Below are 12,022 nucleotides of genomic sequence, written 5' to 3' on the forward strand. Positions count from 1 at the left end.
TGGATGCAGTTTTGGTCTGGAAGCTGCTCTAGTATCTTTAATTCTTTACTGTGAAGTATCTTGTCTGCAATATGTGAGGATTTGGCAGTAATTGGATTGGGTCTACTTTATTTGTTCGAAGTCCGAGAATATCGAATATGATATTCTCGACACGAGTACACCGAAAGCGCAAAACATCAAAAATGGAAATGGAAATCTCCGTAGGTGGAGATTTCCATTTATTTCAGTGTAGTGCGATCTCGGAGTTGGTATATTTAAGTATCAGAGGGTGTGGGGGGTGCAGGGTGGCTTGCTCCCCTGCCTACACTAGTTTAAATTTTTTTTTTGATGTATTTTTTTTTTTTTTGGAATTCGATTGTTTAATAGCTTGATGCATATGGTTCGATCCATATGCATTCGAGCTATTAAACTTTCGAGGTCCTAAAGTAGACCCAATTGGTTTATCTGGGAAAAGGATAGTTAGGTTCTCAATATTTCCTTTGATTGTTCTGGTGTCTAAATATATATTCAATGTGTACTGTTTAACAGATTTATGTTTAAGCTTTGTTCCTGTAGAATGTGAGATGCATGGTCATTTCTTTACTATCTGTATTAGGATTTAATTTCTTTTTCTTTTCTTTTTTTTTTTTTGAGGATAGTTAATTCTGTCCATTTCACGACTATTCTGAGGCATTTGTGTGAAGTTCTCTACAGTTTAGATGCATTTTTACTACATTTATTACTATATTAATGTGTAAATGTTGTTATAGCAAGTTGCAGATAATTGTTTTAATGTAGGGAATGAATCTTTAGATAGACTTGTTTATTATTGTTTTCTGTGTGAAAACTTGCAATGATTTCATTGTGTGCAGATATAAGTGTGTTCTCTCTTATTTTACCATATTTTCATGTGTGGTAGTTTACTGATGATGCCAGTATAGTGGTAATAAAATACTACTTTTCACCTCTTATGTATTACTGTCACAATATTATTATTTATGGTTACTGTTAGGATATATTGGTAACGTAGTCATGCCATTGATTTATTCTGTTGTATCACAACACTTTATCCACCAGTTCAGCCATCCACTAAGGTGTTTTTTGTGGGGAGTTTGCATGTCCTTATTGTGTATGTCAGGGTTTTTCCTGTGTTCCTATTTCATTTCACATCCCAAAGACATGCAATAGCTGAACTGGAAATCCCCTAGATTGTCTGTAGGTGTGCATGCCTTTTGTGAGAGACTGCATGTGCATGTTGCATAGTAGACAGGCGTACTGCCCTGGATTAGTTTCTCTGCCATTTTCCCACTGAGTTCTGGGATAGGCTCTCTATGTCCCTGAACTGTTGGAAAAAGTTGGCAATTGGAGAAATAAAGACAGATAGAGAAAGATAGTGATAAGTATTGATATATGTGCATGCGTGTGCACACAAACACACACACACATACACACACACACACACACACACACACACACACACACACACACACACACAAGCACATGCCATAACTCTGATATAGCATCTGCAACTTCAGTAGCTTTTATGGCTGAATTGCTCAACAACTTTGAATTTTTACATATGCAAGCATTAAGACATTTATAAATTAAGCAAATTGTTGTTTTTATAATACTATTGAGTTTAGAGTGTAAATGCAGTTACCCGGGCCAGGGCATGTCTGCATGTAAATGGGAACTGCCTTATCATTGTCTAATTAAACAATAAGAAATCATTTTAGGAGTTATGCTGCTGAAGTTATAAAAACACTTGTAACAGTGACTTTAGTCTGATGTCTAAGCTAAACTACCAGACCAAATATTTTGTTTCTTGGTATAAAAATATGTTCAGTGAAAAAGACTTAAAAGTATTATATACCACATTTACTGATGTCCCTGTTCAGATTTAATATTTAGAGAAGTAAGTCAACATATACTATTTTCAAAAGGAAAGTACCTTATGTTTCCTTTCTTCAACAACAGACCACCCCCTTCATCAACAATGAATCCATTTCTCCACAGATTGTTGCTACTCCAACATTACTGATGAACATTTTAAATAGTTGCAGAAGAAAAGACAATCTGGAATACAAATGCATGATTTGCAAGAGCTCAACAGTTTACCATGTTTCCTGCAAAGCTTCCACATCTCACTCTAGCTCACAATTTGCCAACAAATGAGAAGGTATATCCAGAAGCAAGTGAGCAAAACTGCAGCATACATCACCAGATGGGACAGTCATGCAATCATGCCTGTGGAGTGACTATGATTGCAGTTTGTCACCTACAATCACTCGGGGGATAAAATGAAGCAATTAGTACCCCATTTTTGGGTGATAAAAATAGTGCAAGAAAATCTGCTCCTGTTTCATTCCCCAGCTTAGCTCCTTCCTTATCTTAACCCCAGACCACTAGTAGCAGCACATTCAATAATGCAGTGATTATAGGTGATTACTAGGCCAATGACCCCAGGTGAGCCCTTTTAAATCTAGCCATACTTCCCAAGAAGCAAAGCCTGTACCTTATGTCTGTGAGGTAAACACCTTTACCATCATGTCAACCCAGTCTTCTGATTTACTAGTCATCCAAGATAAGCAGAACAGAATGTGCACTGTACAAAGAGTATATTACAAATGATGTTTGAGAAATCTGATCAAACACAAAAATAATGAACAATATATTAATGCCATTAAATTACATCATCAAAATATGTTTTAGTGTCAATTATTTGTTCGTGGCAATAAATCACTTGTCTTGTAAGATTAAATTACATCTTCAGAATATGTCTTTTGTTTCAATTAGTTGCCCATTGCAATATGTCAGTTGTAAGATCCACTGTGTGTTTGTTATGTACATTTAAATATATATATATAAATATATATATAAAACTGCCATCTGAAATGTCAGTCTCATCTTTCAAAGTACAAACATGTCTTTTTTTTTTTAATTTCTGCATTGACTGTTTCACATTAACTCTTCTTCTCCCCTTCTTCTTCTTCACTTGGCATTCTGTTAAGGATGGTGAAGCCTAAGTGGATGGGAAGGCTTACTGCTCATTGGAAAGCTAGACCACGCTGCAGTGAGTCAGCTTCAAGGTTTGACATCATGTTGAGTTGGAAAAATCTTGTCATTTGCTAGGAAATTAATTGATTGAGTTTTTCAGAGGATTCTTCACTGCTTTCAGAGATCTCATGAAGAAGTATTACAGATCCATCTCCGTGCTCACTGTCACTCTCTTCTTCATGAATAGTGAGGTGAATATCAGGGAAAGAAGATTCAGAACCATTGCTGTTACCTTCCATGGAGCACATCGCACAAGATAGGGCTTGAATCCTGCTACCTTGCAGAGCACTAAACACTAGGGGCTTCTGCATAGATTTCAGGCCAGAAATGGATGGAAGTGATTTCCTCTTTACACGCCATTCCATCTTTTCATCTTCATAGAGTAAAAGCAGATTTGCATTCTTATCCTTCCTTTTGGACCTCATGTAACCAAACATTATTCCCAACAAGAAAATGCCATAGAATAACATGACTATCAAAATGTAAGAATATTCACTTCCTCCATGGGCATTGCTAACATTTTGATGACTAGATGACTCCATCATGCTAGTTGCTGTTCCATTTGCAGTTTGACTCATCTTCAACAGAAAGACTCTTTTATGTTGCAAATATTACCTATGTTAGGAAAAAAGAATATAATTAAACAAAATGCAGCAATATATTTCACACATATATACATTTTCTAGCTGAGCCACCCCCAGCATAAAGCAAGAAAAGCATATGTATTTTAATAGTTCGTTGTATAGACAGAAAAAAAGGCAAACGCTCACATTACATAGATGCAGAGAGAAAAGCAGATGCAAGATACAGTAACGTATTGCTAATGTAAATTAGGTGAATTAATAAATCACATAGCTTTGAAATGTAATATTACTTGCAGTCTAACATTATCTACTTGCATGAGTACTCATTTATTATGTTGGCTGGTAGTTCCAAATGTGCACATAGCTTTATGATAGTAGTCCAGCCAAAAACAAGAAGATATGCAAGATTCACTAACATAAACTAGATAATATAAATAATATTTTTGCAGACAAAGGAATGAGTACACAGATAAGAATGTATGAGTAATGTAACAATGAAAAAAGTAGGTACACGTTTCAACAATAAGCAAGTAACAGTTAAAGAAATGTGTGTGTATAATATACACATAGTGATAAGTCTACATTGATCTTTTGGTATTCCATTAACATTATACAGGATTATGATCGAGCCTCCAATTGTAACATATTTATTATGTGTTCAAGCCATATATGGCAAGAAGGTAAACCTGCCATCCATGTTGAGAACACATAATATTTGTTGTGATCAAAAATCCAATCATAATTCCTTGTAGTGGATGGAGATTTATCTGTTCCATGTACTACAAATTAATCAAAAGTAAAATGAAAGAAAAGGAAACAAAAATGTGATGTTTTGTGACAGCCCTAAGGGAAGCAGTTTAATTCAAAGTTCAGTGTGTGTTTTAGCAGACAGCAGGCAGAAATATGAGTTGAAAGGAAGCTGTTTCATGCCATGCTGCTGCTGTTTACTGGTTATTGCTGTCTGCATTAATGTAGACTTTATGTTACCAACCCATAGGGGGTGCTAACATCAAGTCTGCTCTAATGCAGAGTGGAGCTGAACAATGAATTGTCATTTTTTGAACGTAATCATGGCGCTCCATGTACTACATATGATTTAAGCAAGAACAAGAGTAGCGGTGTAGTATGCATGCTGTAAACTGAACACAGACAAAAGTTTATGACATCAAGATAAACACGGAATAGAAAATGCATCAATAGTGAACTTGGTGTTCAGCTTGATAAATTCATGCAAAATGCAAACCTGCAATGTTTGCCTCAGCGCTACTGAAGCAGAAGTACAGGATTCATATTACAGAAAAAAAATAGTAATTATAAACTCCATTCACTTGGATGGTACAAGAGCTTAGCTGTGCCTTTGCTAAGATTAAGTTATCACTCATGAATCCCAAAGTACAGCACAGATAGTACTTCTGGATTAGAAAAAAAGATCACCTAATCCACTGCATCAATTCAAGAAGAAACTTTTTTTGTACGAAAATTCAGCTGTACTCCATGGCAGTGTTTTTTGTTACTTTGATATTTACTGTATATGATCTGTTTTACTTTTTATATAATTATCTAGCTCACAGTCCCTGTAAATTTATTCAGAAGGCCTCAAACCTGTGATGGCACAAATTATGAGACAAAGTTGTTCTGCTGTAAGAAACATATAAGTTTTATTGGTGGCAAGAAATATGCCCACTACAGAGTATTTCTGACCACTGTGTACTGTTTCCCCAAACTGATACAGAACAGGGTTCCAAAATGAGATAACCATCCTTGTCTAAGGCATTATAAGAGGAGCTAGCAGAAATATGTACAAAATACAATGTATGATAGTCAGCATATCTAATGTCTGTATGTTGTACAAACCTTTTAAAGACAGCATATAAAAAGAAACGCATGCATAACACATAACATTATTCATGCCCAGTTATGAATTTCATTGTAACTGAAATAATATTATCTTCATTTATCTGAGTGATGATAAATACATCAAAGTGCATTTAGATGAGAGCTGCTCAGTAATGTAAAGGGATAAAGCTCTCACTGTGGCCAGTCAACCAAGGTTTGATTAGCAGCTCTGGTGCCTGACAGTGTGGCAGGGAGGGATGGGTATGCCCATCCTGGGTGGGAGGGCATTTGTCAATGAGCCTCCATCAGAGAAGTCATGTTTCAATGAGGGGAGGTGCTCTCAAACACAGACTGACTAGCATGAGAGGCAGGGCAGGGAATAAGGAGTATAACACCCCCCAGGCAGAAAACAGAGATGGCTGGGGGGGTCAGAGTTAAGCTAGTATGCCCAGTATGGACATGGGACACTGGGAGCCAGGCTGGTGTAATAATGTCCTAAGGCAGATGACAAAAAAGTTTAAAAAAGCTCATTCAGATGAAAATAACAGACACAAATGTATTCTGATGAATGCAATTATAATTTATGCCCAAGATTTGCAGACATCAGGGGTAGTTATATTTGATGAGGGGATGAAAGAGGCACTTGCACTGTGTGGTTGGTCTGAGAGGGCTATGCCCCTCCATTCATATAGAATATAGATCAATTTCATTGGAAGCCCACTCAGTCTATTAGGCTCCACTGAACAGGCTTCAGTACAATGTTTGTTAAGCAGACATACTGTATTCCTATCATGACTCACAACAAACCCACTGTTAAAGTGCAGCAATGGAGGCCTTTCTCACTTTTATTATATACATTCAGCCTCTAACTGGAAATTTAGTCCATTTTTTATGAAATAAGTGATCATGGATACTTTGATACTTAATCACTTGCCTTAAACCACTCTGAGTGGACACAGAAGGTACAAAGGCTTCATGAAAAAAGTAACTTCTTTTCATAGATACAAGGAAAACTCTGCTACTGTCAGCATTCTAATAGGAGATATTTTCCTGGTACGGACCTAGATTTTGATTTAAGAAAATGAAAATGGAAGGGTTCATCATGACAGAGCTCACCTGAATACAAAATTCATACCACTCAAAGTGCTTCATTGCCTAATCTGCAGTCCAGTAAGGATTTTCCCGTTTCCTTGTAAGAAACATGTAATAAAACTCCTGCTTTATGCTGGTCTTCAATGTATGAATGATTGAACCAATCATAACTTTTAATTAGTAATGCATCAAGATTTCTCAACTAACAGATGACATAATGCCTTCAAAGTGCTGAGTGGTGCTAAGTTCTGATCATTTTTCTCCCTTAAAAATACACTTTGTTTCAGAACTACTTTCCTAAATCATTACCGATTTACTCTTACCATAAACCACAGCCTATGGCACTTGGATCCAAGAAATAGCTGTTCTCAAACAGTATTTCCCAGAAATTCAACAACTTGCCAACATATTGACACTTACATGGTGTGGAAGGATATGTTTCAATAAATCAGAAAAAGTGCAGGATAACTCAGAGGCATGGCATGGCACAGGAAATGTGTTGGTGGTGGTCTCTGTTTGGGGTAGGCACATCTTGAATGGTATATGAATAGAAACAGCAGGAATATAGATCTGAATATCTTAGAAAGTATGGTGTCATGGAGGAGATATACCACACAAGTCTTGGCGGGTGCTTTTACATTCAAACTGTGACACACTCATATGCAGACTGAGCTTCCTGTTTTGCAGGTATTGTAAGGAATGACTAGTGTTTGTTAAAGTCTTGCAGTGGCATGATTGACTAGTCACTTCATCAGGAGCAGTGCAATAGTCAAAAGTGCAATGGAAGGTAAGAGTCATTAGATTTGGGGATTCTCTTATGTTTGATCGGAAACCCAGAAATTACACTACTCACACTGGTGAAGGATCTTGGACTAAATTTAATGGCAGGCTAACATGTCTGCAGCAGTATCACTGCTACACTAACAGCTACATATGCTTAAGGACTAAACTATACATCATAGTCACTGTCACTATATTCTTCTGCTAAGCCCAGTCTGAGAATAATACTTTGTTGTATGTTCATACCACATCTGTGAGACAAAAAATGTGCTACTAATGACACTGAAGACGACAGCTGAGAGTGATCCACTAATCAGTGTATTTTTGTTTTGTACTGAGGTCTGACCACATTGCGCCTGTTGCTTACATCAGCTGGTCGCCTGCTCCTTTCCCTATGTATGTCCATCTTCCTTTTATCCCACAATTCATGCAGTTATGGGAAAACTGACAGGCTGCAATGGAAACATCTCTCATACTAGGCACAAAAAAGCACACATAAGAGACTATGATGAATATCTCTACGCTTCAGTGCTTCTTCCTCGTTGTTTTAACAGAATGGTGTCTCATTGTGTGGAATTATTTCCAATTAGGAAACCCACTGGTTGCAATAGTCCCTTTGATTCTCACCAGCAGCAGTGGGATCTTCCATATCATCTCAAAGTATCATTACTGCTAGGTCATCTTTTTTCTGTAGCAGTGACATCTACACATTTACATGGGGTGGGGGGGGGGCTTGGATGGCAAGAAAGTTTGATTCAGGGAGCAGACTTTAGACATGAGCTTTTCCTTTTCTTGCTTTCATTTGCAAGCAAGGATCACATGTCATGTACTGTCACCAATATAAATATATGACAGCGACCTTCATATAGTTTCATTGTCTGCACTGTCATGCAACTCTGTGAACTGAAAAACCCATCACATTCTGTTTACTGAATTGTAGAACAAAAGCAGTGATGTTAACCACATTTCCTGAACTTTCATAAGCTGATGCAACAGGAAAAGCAAAATGGGGTCTGGCAGGATGTGTTCAGACACATCAGTCTGTGGTACTGCATTCTAGTGAGTGCTAAACTGGGATAACAATATAATCTCATCCCTGATAATGTGCAAACAATGCAGGACTAATCATCTATTAATGTATTTGCCACCGACTATGCTACCTACAGTTTGTATTCCTTTGTTCTATGTTTGTAGCTCACAAGTATCTGAATGTTTTGTTCTTTTTATGTCATGGCAGAGCAGACTTGTTAGGTTCAGTCCAGATATGCTGCCCCCAGATAAACGAATATGTACATACATACTTACTATAATAAATACATAATACAGTTAGTGTAATTTAAGGTAAAGAGAAATGTGGTACATTCTCCCAGACAGAAAGAAGATTTCTTTCTTTTTAGGTCTCTACCACTTCCAGGGACTGATGTGTCATAGTCCAATGTTCATTAATTACAGGATTACTGGCACACTTCTGAGACAAGGCTATGTGTTTTGGCCTCATAGTGACACTAGAATATATAGCTCAGTACTGAGCATGCACTGTAATATAGGATAGGGCGAGCACTCTTGAGGTGTTTTATTAAAATTATAATATTAAGCTACAGATCCAACTTCTCAGGGGGTGGTAGATATAGGTGGTCTTAAAATATCAAGGCACTTGTTTACAAATACTAGTGGAATTTTCCTGTGAGGTCTGGCCATATTTACAACTCACTTTCACACAGAACCAAAGAAAGTCACTCTCTATACTTTATGAACAACATTCAGTCAAGTATTACATACCTCACAACCTCTTAAAGCAAGAAATCTGGAGAAAGCCACAAATAATGGAACGGTAAAGGCCGGAAAATAGGAACATTTTTTAAATATTGCTCTTACAAATTTAGAAAACAGATAGAATAACAGGTGTTGCATTAGCATGAATTTTCTGAAGGATATGAAATCTGAATCTCAATTGTCTGATATATTTTTTCTGACCTCGGGCCTCAATGATTTGCCAGTGATTTACCAGAAGTCTACAGTTTTATGAGAAACATAATAATAAATATATGAGGCAAAAATGTGGGCACGCTGCAAAAATCTGGACAGTTGAGAGCTACGTCAAGTAACAATAACAAGAGGGCAGAAATTTCAACAAAAATACTTCAAACAAAAAAGTGAAATCATTAATAGATGGATTAAATTTGCAACAGTCAGGTGAAGTACAAAGTGTGAGATGAGTAATTTTATTCCTAGTTTGCATATCGTGTCGTGTGAGACTCTAGGTTATTAATAAAGATATCTTTCATAAATTTCTAAATCATATGCTTGTCACTCCTCCCTCACTCCCTTTTCTGTCTCAAGAATAGAAAGCATCAAATGTAACACATACAGAGCTCCTGACAAAGGATTACTCATATTATCAACAGTTTGCGTTCCTCATATCATCAACTACTTTCATTGTTGTCAAAGAAAGGAAAATATTTAGTTATATATGTATTTATTTATTGTATTTCACTGCGCTAGCTTAGTGCTGGGCATCTTTTTGCATGTTAGGCTCATCTGTAAACTTAATAACAAACATCTCAAGTAAAGTGGCTGGATTTTAGATGGACACAAAAGTGATGGTTATCTAACTGAGCTAAGCACAATTTCAGTTAATGCCTGAAATGAAAAGGTCAGTGAAGATAGTTTCATGAGATAGAAAATGCACTATTTAACATCAAGACAAAGCAATGGAGTACAAAGCAGGAAGACTAAGGCTGTAGTGCAAAGTGGGACACAACAGAACACTATTCACAGATCACAGCAATACATAACCAGCTTAAAGACAATAAATTCATCAGGAATACCTCTCCTACACTACAAGACTTAGCCAGCCAAAGGAAAAATCATGTATATGTACTGTTAATGTGTTTTCTCATAAGCAGCATTATCAAATGCATGACAAAACCAAACTACCAGCAGAGAATGTGGTCTCGGTAGCCACATCTACATGTCTAGTTGTTGTAAATAATCCACAGTAGAAATGCACTAACTATCCCATTCCCCATTTTTAGTACTGAGATTTGATTTATTACAGATGCAGGCTTTGCTGAGATCCAGAATTACATTTTTTCTCCTTAACAGAACTGAAAGGTGAAAAAAGATTCTGACAAAATCACAATGGATAAATTATATAATTCATCCTAGGTTCTCATGAATTTGCTGTTAGTGTTTGTGAATTTGCCAGACGTAAGAGAAACATTGCTAAATGTGCTACGTCTGGTACTTTTCACAACTTCTTGTGTATGCACATTAAACATGTCCAATAAAGTAACCCGAAAGAAGAAAGGCTGCAGTCCTGTAGCCACAGCAAGTGAATAAAGAAGTTTGAATCCAACCACAGTCATTCTCTTTTTACCACAAATATTCTGGAAATATGACTGTATTGTTGATCTTTCTAGTAAAAACAGTATAACTCACTGAAATTATATTGGGTTTACTATAGCTGAAATTAGTTTGGTTGTCAGAACTGTCAGTTAATCAAAATTACACTAAATACAGCAAAGACTGTACAACATTTTCAAAAACTTCATAAACAACTGACTTTTCATATTATCAAAGAAAGCAACAGCAAAAGTCATATGCGGACTTGTGACATTAAATGTCTTAATGCTTTTTACCAAGTCTTTCTCTGTCTTACGTGGACTTGTGACATTAAATGTCTTAATGCTTTTTACTAAGTCTTTCTCTTAAAGCAGTTTCTATCATCTCCATATAGGAAAACAAAAACTTTTTAAAAGCCAATGTCATATGTTTAATAAATTCATATAAATCATTTTTAGTTATAACCTTTATAAGTTCTGTGGCCATTTGAAAGAAACAGCCTTTCATTTCTCTACTTTCCTAGTAGTATAACAAATGTTGAATAAAAGCATATTGGTTGCACAGATAAAGATTAAAACATTACTTACTTCAAAAGCAGCATCAACTAAAACACTTCCAAGAATATTGATTTTACAAGACTGTCTTGTACTACTGGAGTTGTATTTTCCCATGTGTTTATTCTTCTGATGACTTTTCCCAACTATGGTCTCTTTATAGTTTTTGTTTTTTTTCCCAGTGGCACGTACCATTAAGCTGTTTGGAAAGCACATTTACATTAAAGTGTCAAGCTGAACTTCAAACTTGAGAGAAATGGTTCAGTCTTATGACCCCTGGACAGACGTAGAAGAAATATAGGGCTCATTGCCCGGATTATATTAACCAGTTAAGAACCAGGAGATTCTCCAACAGTGAACTTTTTCTAAGTCATCGTATCTGTATGTCAGACTGGTATAACATGTCTGCTTCTGCTAAAATCACTGATAAAAATTAAAATAGATTATGTATGTTACCACACAAACACTTACAGTGGTCTTGCAACAGAATTAAGAATAGTGTAGGTTCATACAGATTATAACAGCAAACTTGAGTGGATTTAAAATATTTAATTAAAAAAGTGCTAATACATTAAATTTGTTATGAGTTAGTTACACATTTACTTTGAAGTGTGGCATGCAAACATTGGAAGAAAGTAATATTTTTTTTTCTAATATTAAATTATTGACAAGATTTCACCTATACGAGTTGTTTTTGTGGTCATTCTGTGAAATCTATTGTTTTCAAAATTGTGATTTATTTAGTTTGATGGTAATTATTCCTATTCAACACCTTATATTGAAGTGGCACCCCAA

General features: G+C 36.1%; 1 protein-coding gene across 1 annotated transcript; it reads right to left on the reverse strand.

The window, feature by feature from the left end:
• Positions 1-332: 332 nt before the first annotated feature.
• Positions 333-11,345, reverse strand: KCNE4 (potassium voltage-gated channel subfamily E regulatory subunit 4). The gene is made up of 2 exons (XM_044070287.1): positions 11,261-11,345; positions 333-3,651 (listed from the first exon to the last, which is right to left on the reverse strand). The coding sequence occupies exon 2, from the start codon at positions 3,612-3,614 to the stop codon at positions 3,108-3,110; it is 507 nt and encodes a 168-aa protein (XP_043926222.1). The 5' UTR covers positions 3,615-3,651; positions 11,261-11,345; the 3' UTR covers positions 333-3,107.
• Between the last annotated feature and the right edge of the window lie 677 nt (positions 11,346-12,022).

This window comes from Protopterus annectens, chromosome 4.part1 (assembly GCF_019279795.1).
Source record: "Protopterus annectens isolate FY-2018-M chromosome 4.part1, PAN1.0, whole genome shotgun sequence".
In the NCBI taxonomy this organism is placed as follows: Eukaryota; Metazoa; Chordata; order Ceratodontiformes; family Protopteridae; genus Protopterus; species Protopterus annectens.

Bases quoted from the DNA above. Each gene is read 5' to 3' on its own strand.
- KCNE4 (XM_044070287.1), bottom strand. From the start codon at position 3,614: ATGAGTCAAACTGCAAATGGAACAGCAACTAGCATGATGGAGTCATCT.